This window comes from Xenopus laevis, chromosome 3L (assembly GCF_017654675.1).
Source record: "Xenopus laevis strain J_2021 chromosome 3L, Xenopus_laevis_v10.1, whole genome shotgun sequence".
Taxonomy (NCBI): domain Eukaryota; kingdom Metazoa; phylum Chordata; class Amphibia; order Anura; family Pipidae; genus Xenopus; species Xenopus laevis.
Genome location: NC_054375.1, coordinates 83,926,741 through 83,943,544, shown reverse-complemented (window position 1 = coordinate 83,943,544; position 16,804 = coordinate 83,926,741). Strand labels below are relative to the sequence as shown.

The window sequence follows — 16,804 nt, the reverse complement described above, 5'->3', positions numbered from 1 at the left end:
AAGAAAAAACTTGAATTGGAAAACCTCAAATCAGCGAGTTCGGGATTAACAACGTGAAAATTAGAATCAATGTGAATTGGAAAACCTCAAATCAGCGAGTTCGGGATTAACAACGTGAAAATTAGAATCAATCAAGTTTTCGGCGGAATAAACACGGATAAGCAGTGTCTGTCCCTTTCTATTCTCTGCCTCAGTGGCTCAGACTGTTGATACAATGTAGGACAAGGCAGCTGATTGCTGGGGAACTAAGGCTTTTGCAACATTGTTTAAAAAGTAATACTAGCAATTGCTTTTAACAATAAATTTTTATTTTGGGGTTGACTTGCCCTTTTATTAAGATGGGCGATGGCAATACATTGAATATAGAATCCGTGGAATTCACGAAAGGAACAACCGCTCATATGTTGTATGACTTAAAGCAGGTATGGGGTATTGACACTTTTAGAAGTCTCTCAATTATTTTAAATACGACCTGGTTACTATGCAATACTATACAATTAATTATTGTATAGTATTGCATTGTAACCAACCAGGTCGTATTAAAAAAGCAAGGACTGTAACATTACTGCTTATCTATTACGCACGAACAACGGCCCTACTGCAAGAGTTCTAGTCACGTGCAGCGGCTAAACAACCTTCACATCGTGACAACGCGTTTTTAGCGGAAATGACGTTGAGTAGCTGTCTTATGCAAGATGGCGGCGTCCTTAAGGAGACTGAGTGGATATATCGGCAAGGCTGCGATCAGGGGTTTGGTGAGCAAATCACAGGTACAATGGGCAAGTCTGGCGGTTGTGCCAAAGCCATGCATAGATACCGTAGGCAACTGGCGCTTATGTCAGATGTATATGTGGTATTCCATCTATCGCTACAGAGCTCAAGCAAAGTTACCTCCATGAGGCTGTTAAGTAACCCAATGCAAGTTAGTCTTGCACTTTATCTCATATAGAGATGCGATGGAAGCATGGCATTCAAGTGTGAAAGACTTAAATAATAAGTGTGTCTATTTGTGTCAGCCTGCCTGCTGCCAGTACTTATTGTAAGAAGTTACACAAAAGTTGCAGTAATGTTAAGTATGGCAGTATATTACATATACCTCTTCTTGAATGATAACAACATTTACCTAAACAGCCAGTTTGTATAATCGTTTTACTATTATGGGTTTGCACACTTAAAGGTCTTGTTCACCTTCCAACACTTTTTTCAGTTCAGTTGGTTTCAGATTGTTCCCCAGAAATAAAGACTTTTTCCAATTACTTTACATTTTTTTACATTTTTTACAAAATCTAAGTGTAATGTTCCTGTCTCTGGTGTTTGAGTCTGGCAGCTCAGTAATTCAGGTGCAGACTCTAAACTGTTACAATTTTGCAACATTGAGTTGATACATTTCTCAGCAAAACCCAGAGATTCTGCTCAACAGGGACAAAGATAAGAAATGTATTAACTAAATGTATCCATTTAGAACAGCTTACAGGGTCGGCGACCCCCCTTCCCAGAGCTGCTTCAGAAGGTGAAAAAAGACACTTGACACTTCAATATTAGAAAAACGGTCGCACATAGAAAATAGAAAGTCATTGGAAAAATTCATTATTTCTGGAGATCTATCTGGAAACAACTCGTTGTTTGAAGGTGAACCACTCCTTTAAACAATCATATACAGTCAATGGTGGTATTGCAAAAGAAGGCTCTTTATAGATAATTCATTAATTGTACAACAAACCTGCTCCATACAATTAGTGTACATCAAAGACAAATCAATAATAATATTTAAATCCATACCACCAAATTATAACCAGAATACACAAGCAGTACAAAGAAGCGGATACCCATGCCAGAGAATGAGAATTACCCCTTTCTGTATTCACCCAGTGTTACTGTAAGAGCTGTGTGGCTGCGCCCTTTTCCACATGATTGTTTGCCCTCTTGTGTCTCTCCCTTACAAGTAATTCACCCTACCATATAACATGTTATTTCTGAACCAAATTTTTTTGTTGTAATATTGTTGTGTAGGCAGCCATCTCAGGTCATTTTGCCTGGCCATGTGCTTTCAGAAAGAGCCAGTCACTTATAATCCCCTCCCTAGTTACAGTGCAGATTTGAAATAGAAATAGTTATCTGCAATTTTTTTGTGTCCACATGTAGTCAGACAATCTGGTAATCCTTTAAATTGAGGTTTTGGTAATTTAATATTCCTGTACTATTGTTAGAATTGCCTTTACAGTTTTGTTAAGATTGGATGTAGTTGTATTAGATATGCACATGTTTTTAGTTGTCATCAATAATTTATTTTTCCCTACAGATTTTTTATTGCAAAACATGAACTGCTGGCAATACAGGAAGAGACCAAAATGTCTTATGTACAGAATAAAAGTTTAAAGTAGTATGGGGATATAATATAATTGTTTGTCAGCTTTATTTACAGTTCTTTTTTAACCCTTCTGTATAGCCCATAGGATTTGGAATAAGCAGAAATAGGTCCACACAAGCATTCACCCAAGCAGTTCTAAATGTACCAGAGACTAAGGTGACCGCTTTGGAAAATGGACTAAGAGTTGCTTCAGAGGATTCTGGACTTTTAACTTGCACGGTAGAAAAACATTTTTTTTTTTGGAATGAACTCTTTGTTGTCTTTGTTTATTATTATATTTTATATTATTATATTTTCAATACACCGTAAAGAAAAGCTTTCCTACGCTAGCTGAGTAGTGCAAATGACAACATAAACTGTGATACTTTTTTTTTTTACAGCTATGCACAGACTTTTTTTTAAATTCAGGTTTTAAATATATTTCACACTACTTGCAGAACTGGGGAATCTAAATAAAAAAAATGATTAACTCCTGAAGAGCCAGGAATGGTTAACATTCAGCCATCTTTTTAATTATAGTATGAACGTGAACTCCTGTGTGTTTTAGGTTGGGCTCTGGATTGATGCTGGAAGCAGGTATGAGAACCAGATGAATAATGGAACTGCACATTTTCTGGAGCACATGGCATTTAAGGTAAATTGGAAGTTTTCCTACTACAAAGGATTATCAAAGGGATGTAAACAAATGCAATAACTGGACTACCTATGCATGCTATTCTTCCCAAATCTCACCCTAACTGTGCTTTAGGCTAGATCCCTCCCCCCCTAGACATGGGGCCAGCCCCACAATTTGAGATCCAACTTTGTAAGAGAATATTAAATTATGGTGGTATTTTTTATTTATCTACCTGGGGATTTACAGACTTAGTTGAGACATCTTCTCAACTCAACACAGTGGCCAGAAGTCTACTAAGAATCTGGATACTGTTGAACTAGTGAGCTGTTCAGTTGTGCTCTTGTATGGAATGGCAGGTAATTTCAGAAATTTGGCACAAATAATCTGCAATAATCTGCATAAATACAATTAATCTGCATAAGGGTAATAGAACACAAGTTTTTTGTTACTCACGTGAAATCACCTATTGTGTGGTCAACATAACCCCTGCAAATACATTTATATTTAAAAGACTTGAAATCGCTTTAGTCTTCAATCTCATAATCACACAAAAAGTGCCCCATGTGCCATTACCTTAATACAGATGGAAGTAAGAATTAGAGATCTTTTTTCTTTTTCTTTAGGGAACTAAAAACCGTTCCCAACTTGACTTGGAGCTGGAGATTGAAAACATGGGTGCTCATCTTAATGCATACACTTCTCGAGAGCAGACTGTGTACTATGCAAAAGCTTTCTCCAAAGATCTACCAAGAGGTGAGTCTTGTATTTGTGAACTTCTCTTACTGATTATTTTCTAGCAAAGCAACATTTGCATAAAAATTTATTTTGTTTATTTATGTTGATAAGATGCCAGTGGTGTTTTACCTATTCTGTAAAGGAACCAGAGCGATCAGTTTAGATAAATATACGGTTCTTTTTTCATAATGTATTTGTTTGCCATCCATTCCCCACACACCATATACATGTAAATTATATTATGAATGCTTAGTGATGTCATCAGTGATGTAATTTGCATTGCATGACTCACTGAAACTTGTGTATTACAAAAAATAATGTACCTCCTGTTGTGAAATATCAGGATAGTCCAGAGGAAACCTATAATATATGGAAAAAAGTGGTGTATATTTCACACAAGTGGATACCACTTTCCTATCGTAAGCTTGAAGTATTCTGTATGGGTGTTTAAAAGAGCCCTGTACTGACTGTGAATAATGCACAAAATTAGTATATTTAACTTTCAAACAATATGACCTCCTTTGTTTATACAGCAGTGGAAATCCTTGCAGACATTATTCAGAACAGCACCCTAGGTGAGGCTGAGATTGAAAGGGAAAGAGGAGTCATCTTACGGGAGATGCAGGAAGTGGAGACCAATCTACAAGAAGTGGTTTTTGATTATCTGCATGCAACAGCGTATCACAACACTGCTCTGGGAAGGACAATACTTGGACCCACAGAAAATATCAAGTAGGTCCAGTAACACAGATGGCATTACTTTACTAGCAATGATGCTATTTGTAGATTTTACCATAGCCGGGTTGTTATTTGTATAGCGAATAGTGATGTTCTTTTATTTTCATATACAGATCAATAAATCGCAATGATTTGGTGGAGTATATAACAACACATTACAAAGGGCCAAGAATAGTTCTGTCAGCTGCAGGAGGCAAGTATAATTACTATGCATATTATTATTATTATATCATCTGCATTTATATGGTTCCCTTCTTATGCAAACTGGGAATTTCTTGGTATGTTTAATCAGGCTACATCCCGGTTCTCTTCTTAATATCTTAGCCAAACCTTCTATGTCTTGTATGCTAAAAAAATCTCTTCATCAGTTCCACATCGTGTAGGGGTGCTGCAAGACTGTGTACTTGGTCCTTCGTTATTTTCCCTGTACACACTAATTTGTCTAACGATTATCTATATACTGATGATATTCAAATATATCTATCAACCTCTTCATTAACACCTGAAACGAGACTCAGATTTCTGTCTCCTAGCAATCTCCAACTGGATGAATCAACACCACCTCAAACTGAACTAATCATCTTTCCAGCTTAATCTTGCCCTATTCCCCCCTACTATCTATATTGATGGCATGCTCATTAATCCTATCAACTCAATCGTTGTCTGGGGGTAATCTTTGACTCCCCTCTCTCCACTGACCATATTAACACAATTGTCAAAACCTGTCACTTTTTCTTAAAGTGGACCTGTCATCCAGACACAAAGCTGTATAATAAAAGTCCTTTTCAAATGAAACATGAATCTCAGATGTCAATCAAATATTGTCTGCCCCTTCTCTATGCCTTAGGCATAGAGGCAGGGCAGACACTTACTTTCACTTTCCATTCAGCCCTTCCTAGATGTCACTGCTCTCCCCACATTCCCCTGTTCTCATCACCATTTAATTGTGTAGCCAGGACATGGGGATGGACATTTGGTCCCACATTCTGGTGCACAAACAAGATTCTGAGATGATGCAAGACTTGCCTTAATAACAGTGTCCACAAAATGGCTCCTGCCTGCTTGTTATAATTATGAGTTCCCAGACTGAAGGAAACAAGATTCAAATAATTTATATAGTGTAATTAAAGTTCATTTTGCTTGTCTGTAAGTTACCCACAATCTTAGATTGCAAGCTGTTCTGGACAGGGACCTCATTCTTCTTCTTTTTTTTTCTTTTTGACTCATAGCTCTTTTTTGACTCTTAATTTTTAATGTAATTATACTTTGTAGATATTATTCTATTGACCCCTGCTTGTTCTATTCATTTATGTTCTGCTGTACAGTGCTGCATACATAATTGGCTCAATATTTATAAAAAGTATACATACGCATGTGTTGTATAATTAGTATTAGTTTTTGTGCTGAATTTCACATAAATAGCATTGGATTGCAGTGGACAGAGCCCAACAGAAATCCACAAGGACCAACTTGATCCACAAAAATAGTTTTCCTCTTCCATTCACTTTCTTTTTTCCAAGCTCCTCTGGTCATCAAATAACATTTAAGGTCCTGATTCTCTTGTTAGAGGACCGGCATCACTCTTCTGTCAGTAGCACTTGCTCATTGCCTGCGGGCTGCTGTTTTGTTCAGTAAACAGGAATGCTGCTGGCTCTCTTACAAGAAGATCAGAGCCCCTTCTATGTTGTGACATGTAGAAGAGAAGGAACTGTTCTATTTTCAAGGCAGGTAGATCAGAAATATGGAAATTATATAACAAAGTGGCAAATTTTTTTCTTTCCTATTCATTATAGATCCCTCATGAAAGTAAATTGTCCACTTTGTTTTACGCATGTATATGTCAGGCCAACTTTAATGAAACTTAAAGTTTGAACAACATACAACCATTTTGGGATGGAATATTATTGTTAATAAATTCAATTATACACCATACTGTAGATAAATATATACTTTCCCTTTTACTGGGCAAACCCTTCAACAATTTTTAAAGCAGTTTGTGAGCCAGGTGATCATGGCAGCTAAAATTTCTTTAGCCCCTAAATGAAACCCGACCCTAACCTGGTCTGGCAACACCTGCATCCAGCTCTAACCAGGTGCGCTCCCGTTTTTATACTTATGTCCCCATCCTGTCCCACTGTGACGTTGCGGAAGGTGATGGGGCCTTGAATAAGGTGTATATATAGTCCATTGTTGAAATAAAATATGCTGGATTACATATTTTTACACTTTAGAAATTCCAAAATAAACTTTTTTTTGTTTGTTTAAGGTGTATCACATGATGAATTGCTGCATTTGGCAAAGTTTCATTTTGGTAATTTACCATCCATATATGACGGGGAAACCCTTCCTCCCTGCTCCTTCACAGGTAGTGAGGTATGAAGTCTTCATCATTTGCAGATTCAATATAAACACTTTTAAATGGCTATAGCAGTGTTCAATGGGAATAAAATGTAAATTGTAGTTATTGAAAGTTACAACTGGGGGAACATTAACTAGGGGTCGAAGTGAATATTCGAATTCAAAATCTTTGAATTTCGAAGTAATTTTTAGGTACTTTGACCATCGAATTCGACCTTGTTTCGAAGTGAAAATTCTTGAAAAATTCTTCGACTATTCGATAATCGAAGTACTGTCTCTTTAAAAAAACTTCAACTTCGCCACCTTAAACCTGCCGAATTGCTATGTTAGCCCATGGGGAACTCCTAAGATATAGCCAGTAAGTTTTGAGAAATCAAAGGATTTTTTTTTGTAAACTAGTACGATCTTAAAAATCCTTGGAATTCGACTTTGAATGTCGGACTATCCTATTCGATGGTCGAATTTCGAAGTTTTTTTCACTTCGAAATTTGACCTTTGTTAAATCTGCCCCTTAATGAATGTTTGTATATTTTGCAGTAGGATGTCTAAACATAAGTTATAGCGTAATGTAATAAAAGTTTGCACCAAGTCTAATAACGCATAGGAATTATGAAAGCGAATAGCAAAGTCTACCAGCTAAAAGCTAATGCAAACTTTGCAGCTTTTATTACATTACTTAAAAGCTGTTTCAGATTATATTCTACTAATTCTGTGTTATGAGCCTGCATAGTAATGCATACAAGTAACCCTTTTTCTGTTTCCTTTTACTTACAGATCCGTGTTCGAGATGATAAAATGCCACTTGCTCACATTGCAGTTGCCGTAGAAGCAGTGGGTTGGTCCCACCCCGACACAATTCCACTTATGGTTGCCAATACACTTATTGGAAACTGGGACAGATCATTTGGCGGTGGTGTGGTACAGTCAACTATTCTTAAAACTTTTTAATGTACCGTTTTGTGTAGCTTTTTAAATATTTCTTTTTTAACATGCTTCATATTCCCATTAATCTATCCAATATTTTAAAGTGTTTTAAACCTTTTAAACTTTTCAATATGTAGGTCTTAGAAAATTGTCAATGATTTTAAAGTTTTATGTTTATATAATTGCTGTTTTAAGAAGTATCTGTCTTTACTTAACCTTTATCTACACTGCTGGAACTGCTTATATTACGGAAATGCGCTTCAAGCAGCTGTCTGAAAATCCCAATACAGACGTAACCTTTTCTATGCCAGGATTGAAATTTCCATAAAACAGAAACCTGAGAATGCAAAATGTGTGGCTCTGTCACTTACTTGTGCCACTAAAATGGTTCATTCTAGAGTGAATCTTTGTTAATACTCAGAATATGGGATGCCTCTTAAGCTTGCTTTTTTCCCCCCAATATACAGAATTTATCAAGTAAACTTGCCCAGCTCACATGTCATGGAAACCTCTGTCACAGCTTTCAGTCATTCAACACATGTTACACAGACACTGGACTCTGGGGGCTCTATATGGTGTGTGAGCCCAACACAGTGGAGGATATGATGCATTTTGTTCAGAGAGAATGGTAAGGATTCTTGAGCCAATTATGTCTTGTTCCCTCAAATTGCATGGTGTTGAGTATCCAGTCGTAGAACATTTGTATTTGCCTATCCTGAATAAAATCCTAATTCTGCAAACCTGAGTTTGCTTCCAGTTAATAGTTTTTTTCTGTTTTCTCAAAAGGATCAGACTCTGTACTAATGTGACTGAAAATGAGGTTGCCCGTGCTAAGAATCTCCTAAAAACAAACATGTTGCTTCAACTGGACGGTAAGTTAAAGCAATTGCATTGAATTTATAAAATAATGACTGCATCATTATTGCATAGACTAATCGTTACCGTTTTTATTCTTTTAAAGGGTCAACACCTATCTGTGAAGATATTGGTAGACAGATGTTGTGTTACAACCGCAGAATTCCACTGCCTGAACTCGAAGCAAGAATTGATGTAAGTGTGACTTTCTAAGAGGAATTTAAATCAACATGTTCTCCCCAATTGGCAATGTTCAGAGAAACCTTACTCTACTGCAGATGCCAATTTAAGCTTTCTTTTGTTTTTCTTTTTTATGTAGTTGATCAGTGCTGAAACAATACGTGAAGTATGCACCAAATATATTTATAACAAGAGCCCTGCAGTTGCTGCTGTTGGTAAGCATTTACTATATTGTATAAAAGTTTAATGGCTCTGGGGGCAGAATCATTCTTCATTGATTTCAGTAGCAATTGCCTGGACCCATGAGTGCATTTAAGGTCAGGTCACTGACATGAAACATGTTCATTAATCAAGTGTCAATGGCTTGACCTGTGAGTGCACACACATATATAAGCAATTGTTGTTTAAATTGGTTATTCTTAGGGATGCACCGAATCCAGGATTCGAAAGAACCTAATCTGAATTTGCATATGCAAATTAGGGACGGGGAGGGAAAGCGTGAGACTTTGTAACAAAACAACGAAGTACATTTCCCACCCCTAATTTGCATATGCAAATTCAGAATTCAGCCAAATCTTTGGCGAAAGATTCGGGGGTTCGTCTAATTCAAAAAAACTGGATTCGGTGCATCCCTAGTTATTCTAGACATTTTGTTATCTGGCTGTGAACTAATAATGCTTGAGCAGCAAAACACCCAGAATTGCACTGTGTGTCATTGTCCTAAAATGTAATGAGATTCTCCGGGAAAAAAAAAAAAAAAAAAACAAAGAAGGGAAAAACTTTTTTGCCAAGTTCAGAGTTTGTATTCACTGATGTATGTCAGACATACAGGGCAGTATGAGCTCAATAAACTCACACAGTGCTGTGACATGGAATCCATTCATTACACTACACAGCAAGAGTATATTTGATGCACTTAGGCGTTGGTTACCATGTTCTTTGTTGTGAATAAATATCATCTTTGTTATTCTTGTTGTTTAAACTAGGCCCCATTGGACAACTTCCTGATTATGACAGAATACGAAGCGGAATGTACTGGCTAAGAGATTAAATAAAAGGGTATCCCAGCACTAGGCAGACTTTTGTTGCACATAGATGTTATTGCCAAAAGGTTCTGACTTGTTTGTAGACTGTGTAGACTGTGCTCTATGAAAGAACCTAGAGAATATGCTTGCCCTGGAGATCTCTGTCCCGAGAAGGAGAAAGGCTTTAATCACAGGAACCGGTGTTTAGTGTATTTGTTTAGAAAAACATGGACACAAAGCACCATACTACGGCAGCAAGTGAACTCTGCAATGAGGATTATTAAAACTGAGTATTTTAATAACATCTCTACTGTTAATATAATTTATCACGTCAAATACTGTGTCTGCACTTTTATTATAAAACATATAAACATTTAGAACATGTTCATTTCTTAGTCTTGGTGGCATTCAGCACTTGTTCTTGAGCAGCTTTTTTTGCTTTCACCATTTCTACCAATTCCTAGAGAGAGAAGAGACATCATTTGGGAGAAGGCAGTAATTGCTAGTTACACTACTGCCAGGGCATGTTGACCCTGAGACAATAGCTTTCATTCTCCCAGAAAATGTGTGGAGCGTATCTGGTATGGAGAATATTTTAATAACTGGTGATACTGTGGAAGGCATTTAATAGTCTATATTTAAATCAGAGAAGGCAAGGGTCTAACCTAAGTGATATCTTACCTTTGTGGCCTATACAAACAGCAGAGGACTCTACAGCTTAACACTGAAGGATGGACTTGGAGCAAGTAAAATTATTGTAGCACTGGAATTAACTTGCTTTTTGAAGAATACATTTGCCTGTGGCAGGCAAAATCTAGCTCCTCTTATTAAGTGGCCAGGAATAATCCATGTTTTTGCTACATTAAGTATTACATAACTGAATGGCTTATTAATATGCAAGTATGCAACATTTAAAAGTACACACACTGTTTATATGTTCTACTCCAGTGCTGTGTGTGGTCCCTGGTAATTGCTTCTAAGAGCAACCTTGAATGTCAGATCTATGGCTGTAAACTAATACTGTTATAAATGACACCCAACGCTTAGCAAAACATTTCTATTACAGTCTGTGTAAACAGTTTGTTCCATTAGTACCGTGTAGGACATGCTCAATATTTGATTGATATTTGATTAGGAATGCTTGGCTGAAAATAGGAGGTTCTACTTCCTGTCTGCCATGTCACTTCAATTTCATTGGTAACTGCTCTTAGAAGTCATTATCAATGAAATGGTTAATATGAAATAGACAGTGTTGTGTTCTTTTAAATTGTGCATGATCATTCCTGCTGTCAGGGTCATATTAAATTGGCATTTTAGCAGCAGTCATGCAGATTAGCATTATGCTTGTTTTGCGAGAATTCCAAACACTTGGCAAGGTAACACACGCACTAAATAGAGAAAACAGGGATGCAAACCTTGTATCTTTTCATGCAGTCTTTCTTGGATCTGCCAGGAACAGCTTCTGCTATCTTCTCCCATCGCTCTGGAGTATTCACAGGATATGTCTTCAAAGCTTGCTCTAACAGTTTTTGCTCTTCGGTTGTCCATGGAGACATCTCCACACCAGGACCTTTCATCAAAAAATACATCATTTTTAAGGTTATTTACTCAGAAGATGTGTATTGCTGGTAGAAGGGACCCAGGTGGGCCATCCACTCATAAAAGATCAAGCATAAATTGATAATCTTTGAGCAGCCTTTCCAACTATTGATTGGTATAGCCCCAAAAGATCAAAATCCAGTCAGATGAAGAGCTTTATCTCAAATGTACAAATACTGATCAATACAAGAGATAAAGAGCTTAAGTACATGTGCAGATGGGGATTCATAGCCACAGTTGGCATGCAATGATTGCCAGTAGGGTTCACAGCTGGCCTACACTGAGGTTTAAATGGTGACCTGCTGTTAATATGAACTGTACTTGTGTGAAATACTTAAAAATAGACCATAATTTAACTGTCACAGGCAATAGTCTACTCTTAGCATTCATTGCCCTCCTGAGAGGCAATGGATGTGACTGGAATTCACCACAAGCCAAATGCAGGTATTCATCTGTACATGACATTAAAGGCTGATAAGGGGGCCTGGAAGAAGAGCACAAGGTTCTGCAAATTTTAACATCTGGGTCCGGCCCATGTTAACCCAATAGCTCTCAGATAATGCCATGATTTCTTTATAATTCCAAGACCATAAAAAAAGACCATATCCATATGATTTAGACCAGACTTCTTGGATTATTTGTCCTGAAAATTGTATCTCCTCATTGCTCATTACTGAAGGAAACATGCGCTAATTACAGTTGCAAGATAAAGGAGATGATTCTGTAGCTAAATTTGTAAATGCTGCTAATAGTGTGCCAACTACTGGAGCCTGAAACAAACTGAAAAAGCAGTAATCTGGACCATGGCAAGTCATCTGGCAAAAATGAGAATGAAAGAAGCTGAAGTAGATCTGGCATTCAACATATTGCAAACACACATAATTGGTCCCATAAAAGATTATAAATGTGCATTTAATAACATGATGTAACATCCTTAGATGTAGTCATTGAGCCATAATTTTGCTGCAAGACTGTTCATCAATACTTTCTTTTTTGCTCTTTTTGTACTGCCTCAAGCAGTAAAAGAGCAGGAGCACACTACAGGCTTATTAAAATATCAGAGTGAAATACGGCAGTTTACCGCATTTTATTTCCTCATGAATGATTGGTATAGTACAGATAAACACTGGGGGTGAGTCACAAGTAAAACCAGCTCGGGGTCCCCAAGTATTGAATTGCATTACCATGGAACAAATATAAATCTATTCCAATATTTAGGGGTTTCTGTTAAAACTTCAAGATTATAAACTGTTTTTGTAACTGTAGTTCAATGTTTAGAGCTGTAAGGGCAATATGTTTTTATTCACATTTTGTGCACTGATGACTAATGACAGGAGCCATTGAGCAACAAAGTAATAAATAATAAACTTACCCTCAAAGCGTTCTGAAGGTACAGCATTATCCACAGACGGTGGTACCACTTTGTGTTCCTTCTTGAATTTGTCAAATGCTTTCTTATTTATGTCATCCTTCTGCTGAGGATCTGAGATAAACAGATATGGTTTGTATCTCCCTTTTATTTATATATTTGTAAATTTTCTTTTATTTTTATTCTGAAATTTAGGATATAAATCAATACCAGTAATAATAAATGATTGTATATGTGATGTTTGTCCATCAGATTTACATCATCTGGTAACAATTAAAATAGACCATAGCTTCAACTTGCCCCCCCCTCGCACATACAAAAATAATTTCTATTTTAATGTTATGTGGGAAAATATCACCTTTTTATATAAACAAAGATTAATATTCTGGAAAATGATTAAGCTTTTACATAAGTGTTTCTGAGGTATAAATAGATTTTTGTACTTACCGTTAAATCCTTTTCTCTTGTCCTACATTGGGGGACACAGGCACCATGGGATGAAGATCCTGTTGCTTGGAGAAAGGACACTAAAAGGTTAAAGTGGCTCCTCCTCCTCCTGCTCTGGGCTTCATCCCCGCCTACCTCCTCAATCCTCAGTTTTCTGACCGAAGAAGAGATGACGAGCCCTACCAATTGCCCATGTGAAGAGAAGGAGCACCTCCCCAATGCAAGCTAAGCACAGTATGAACCACCTGCTGTTTGAAATTGTTGGTATTTGAACAACAAAAATTATATAAGATATTACCTGATCAACGTTATCTTGAACTAATACAGGGAGGGAAGGCCTGTGTCCCCCAATGTAGGACAAGAGAAAAGGATTTAACGGTAAGTACAAAAATCTATTTTTCTCTTGCCTAGATTGGGGGACACAGGCACCATGGGGACGTCCCAAAGCTACCCATGAGGGCGGGACTTTTTACCCCTAGTGTTCAGGGAATAACCACCTGCAACACTTTCCTGCCGAAGCTCGCTTCGGTTGAGGCGAATGTATGCACCTTGTAGAATTTGGAAAAGGTGTGTGTGGATGACCACACTGCAGCCCTACAGACTTGTTCTGCTGAAGCCTGGAGAGGAACCACCCAAGAAGTGCTCATAGGCCTTCAAGATTGTTGACCTAATCCATTTTGCATTGGTGGCCTTAGATGCCTTAAGGCTTTTCCGTGGTCCTTCTGGTAAGACAAAGAGGTTGTCTAGCTTCCTTCTACTCTTGGTAGCCCTGGTGTATGTTCTGAGAGAACGAACCACATCTACGTATGTAAATGTTCCAAATTTGTCTTTTGTTCAGGACAAAAAGAAGGAACCAGCAGGTCCTGGTTAAGATGGAACTCCTTAGGAAGAAATCCAAGGTAGGTTTCAACACCGCCTTGTCCTTGTAAAAAATCAAAAAGGGTGGACGACAAGATAGAGCTGCTAGTTTTGAAACTAGTCTAGCCAAAGTGATGGCTAATAGAAAACTACCTGAAGAGTCAGCAGAGTTAATGGAATTGAGCCAATGGCTCGAACGGTTGCTCCTGCAATACAGAAGGTACCATATTGAGATCCCAGGGAGGGATTGTATGACGGTATGGAGGTATCATCCTCAATGCTCCCTGTAGGAAGGTCTTGATGTTGGGCAGCATTGCAAGCTGCTGCTGCTGAAAAAGGATAGATAAGGCTGATACCTGAACATTCAGTGAGCTGAGTGCCAGCCCTTATTTCTAAACCCTCCTGAAGGAATAACAATAGGCTACTTTCGTCCCAGGACTGTGGGTCTTCGGCTTTAGATTTACGCCAGGATATGAATGTCCTCCATACCCTGTGGTAGATGCGTGCGAAGACGGGCTTTCTGGCCCTTAGTAAGGTCGGTATGGCCTTTTTTGGAACTCCTGATCTGGCTAGGATTATGGCTGCAAGTGTCATGCCGTTAAATCCAGCCATGGTGAACTCAGGTGGAGGATCAGTCCCTGAGATAACAGATCCATTCTGTCTGGAAGGTGGAATGGTGCGTCCACTGATGAACTTATGAGCTCTTCGAACCAAGTGCGGTGTGGCCAGTAGGGTGCCACTACAACTGTTTCTACCCTTCTTGATTACCCTTGGCAGAAGTGCCAGTGGTGGGAAGACATATGCTAGGTGAAACTGCCACGGAACCACCAGTGTGTCCATGCTAGGGCCAGAGGGTCATTGCTTCTTGTGAAGAACCTCGTAAGCTTGTTGTTGTACCTGGATGCCATTAAGTCTACTTCCGGAGTGCCCCGCCTTGCCAGAATCAGTTGAAAAAACCTCTGGGTGTAGGCTCCACTCTCCCTGATCTAAGGTCTCTCGGCTGAGAAAATCTGCTATCCAGTTGTCCACTCCAGGGATACTGCGGAGATAGCTGGTACCGTGTTTTACACCCACAGAAGAATTTGCTGTGCCTCTGCGAGGGCAGCTTGACTCCTTGTGCCTCCTTGGTGGTTGATGTAAGCCAACGCTGTCACATTGCCTGACTGTATTCTTACAGGTAGATCTTGAAGTCTGCCTGACCATTGGAGCAATGACAGGTAGATTGCTCTTAATTCCAGGATGTTGATGGGGAGTAGTTCTTTCTGTGACCAACGTCCCTGTACGGTTAGGTCTCCCAATACTTCTCCCCAACCTTGTAGACTGGCAACTGTTGTGATGACTATCCACTGGTGATTGGGGAAGGGTTTTCCTGACGGAAGTGTTGTTGGTCAAAGCCACCAACTGATAGAGGTTCAAACTAGATTTGATAGGGGAATCCTGCAGTTTAGGTTCGCTCAGTTCCTCCTCTGGTGTTGGAGTAAGGCTCTGCATGGCTCTGGTGTGGAGCTGCGCATATGGAATCGCAGGATGACACTATAGTCCCTAGCACTCTCATGGCAACCTTAAAGGTACCTGATCCATTTTCTGCAGAGATGACAGGAGCCCCTGCATGGAGGTGATCTTTGATTGGGGAAGGAAGGCTCTTCCCAATGAAGAATTTAGATCAAGCCCTAAATATTCTGTACTCTGGGAAGGTATGAATCGAGATTTTTGGAAGTTTATCTGCCAACCTAACAGCATTAGTGTCTGGAGATGAGTTGTGGTCAGTGCCATGGAACTGGCCTTTACCAGTTGGTCATCCAGGTATTGTATGACACTCAATCCCTGCAGTCGCAGGTCCTCTAGAGCCGCAGCCATGACCTTTGTGAATAGCCTTTGCGCGGAGGATAGTCTGAAGGGGAGTGCCAGGGATTGCCAATGTTCTCCTGCCACTGAAAAGTGAAGGACCCAGTGGTGGTTGGGATGTATGGGGACATGCAGGTACGCATCTTTGATGTCGATCACCGCCCTGAAATCCTCTATGTCCAGGGACATTAGGACTGACTGGATGGATTCCATCTTGAAGTGGTGCTTCTTTACATGGTCGTTTAGTGCCTTCAGGTCTAGCACCAGGTGAAAAGATCCATCCTTTTTGGGTACTATAAACAGGTTTAAGTAGAAACCGAAGCCCCTTTTACCCTTGAGGGACCGCCATTACTACCGCGGAGGCAGTCAGGGCATGTGGAACCCCATGGAAAGCTGAGTGCCTGGGTTCTGTGGTAGGGAGCCTTGAGATGGAAAATCACCTCGGAGGTAGCTGAGCGAATTCTATGAGATAGAAATGATCTGTAGGACCCAGGGTTCCAGTAATCTATGCCGTCACACCTCCCGAAAGTGGCTTAAGCGTCCGCCAAAGGGTTTAGCTTTCAGGGGTGGGCACCTCCTCATGCGGAGGCTGTTTGTCCCGTGCGGGCTTAGGTGCTGCTCTGCTTCCTGACCAAGAAGTGCTCTGCCTTGACTGGAATCTGGGGCGGGTCGGAGCTTGTTGCTTTTCATGTTGGGACCTCTGGCTCTGTAGCTTGAGAATTTTCCTTCTCTGTTCAGCACCAAAAAGTTTTTTTTTTTTTTTTTTCCGAGAATGGGAGACCAAGCAGAGACCACTTCAAGGTAAGATCTGTTGACCAGTTTTTTAGCCAAAGGAAACGTCTGGCTGCAATGGATTATGCCGAAGCCCTTGTGACGAGCTTAGCCGC

At 39.3% G+C, this 16,804-nt stretch overlaps 2 protein-coding genes across 3 annotated transcripts in view; one reads left to right on the top strand and one right to left on the bottom strand.

Annotated features, from left to right (window-relative positions):
• The first annotated feature begins 646 nt into the window (after positions 1 to 646).
• On the top strand, positions 647 to 10,135 carry pmpcb.L (peptidase (mitochondrial processing) beta L homeolog). Of its 2 annotated transcripts, none has more exons than XM_018250890.2 (13): positions 647 to 755; positions 2,447 to 2,587; positions 2,916 to 3,002; positions 3,608 to 3,737; positions 4,253 to 4,451; positions 4,571 to 4,650; positions 6,724 to 6,830; positions 7,590 to 7,733; positions 8,207 to 8,367; positions 8,526 to 8,611; positions 8,701 to 8,789; positions 8,914 to 8,989; positions 9,761 to 10,135. In XM_018250890.2, the coding sequence occupies exons 1-13, from the start codon at positions 696 to 698 to the stop codon at positions 9,823 to 9,825; spliced, it is 1,425 nt and encodes a 474-aa protein (XP_018106379.1). In that variant the 5' UTR covers positions 647 to 695; the 3' UTR covers positions 9,826 to 10,135.
• Positions 10,077 to 16,804, bottom strand: part of dnajc2.L (DnaJ heat shock protein family (Hsp40) member C2 L homeolog) — a 20,258-nt gene continuing 13,530 nt past the window's right edge. The window contains exons 15-17 of the mRNA XM_018252675.2: positions 12,771 to 12,881; positions 11,215 to 11,369; positions 10,077 to 10,259 (exon numbers count right to left, since the gene is read on the bottom strand). Coding sequence (XP_018108164.1) covers positions 10,185 to 10,259; positions 11,215 to 11,369; positions 12,771 to 12,881 — 341 coding nt within the window. The 3' untranslated portion in view covers positions 10,077 to 10,184. The remainder of the gene's footprint in view (positions 10,260 to 11,214; positions 11,370 to 12,770; positions 12,882 to 16,804) is intronic.

What these genes read in the sequence shown, in the direction of transcription:
- pmpcb.L (XM_018250890.2), top strand. Translation starts at nt 696, where the DNA reads ATGGCGGCGTCCTTAAGGAGACTGAGTGGATATATCGGCAAGGCTGCG. An exon ending in AGTTCTGTCAGCTGCAGGAG is followed by an intron (nt 4,651 to 6,723) that starts GCAAGTATAATT and finishes TGTTTGTTTAAG; the next exon opens with GTGTATCACATGATGAATTG. An exon ending in CATGTTGCTTCAACTGGACG is followed by an intron (nt 8,612 to 8,700) that starts GTAAGTTAAAGC and finishes ATTCTTTTAAAG; the next exon opens with GGTCAACACCTATCTGTGAA.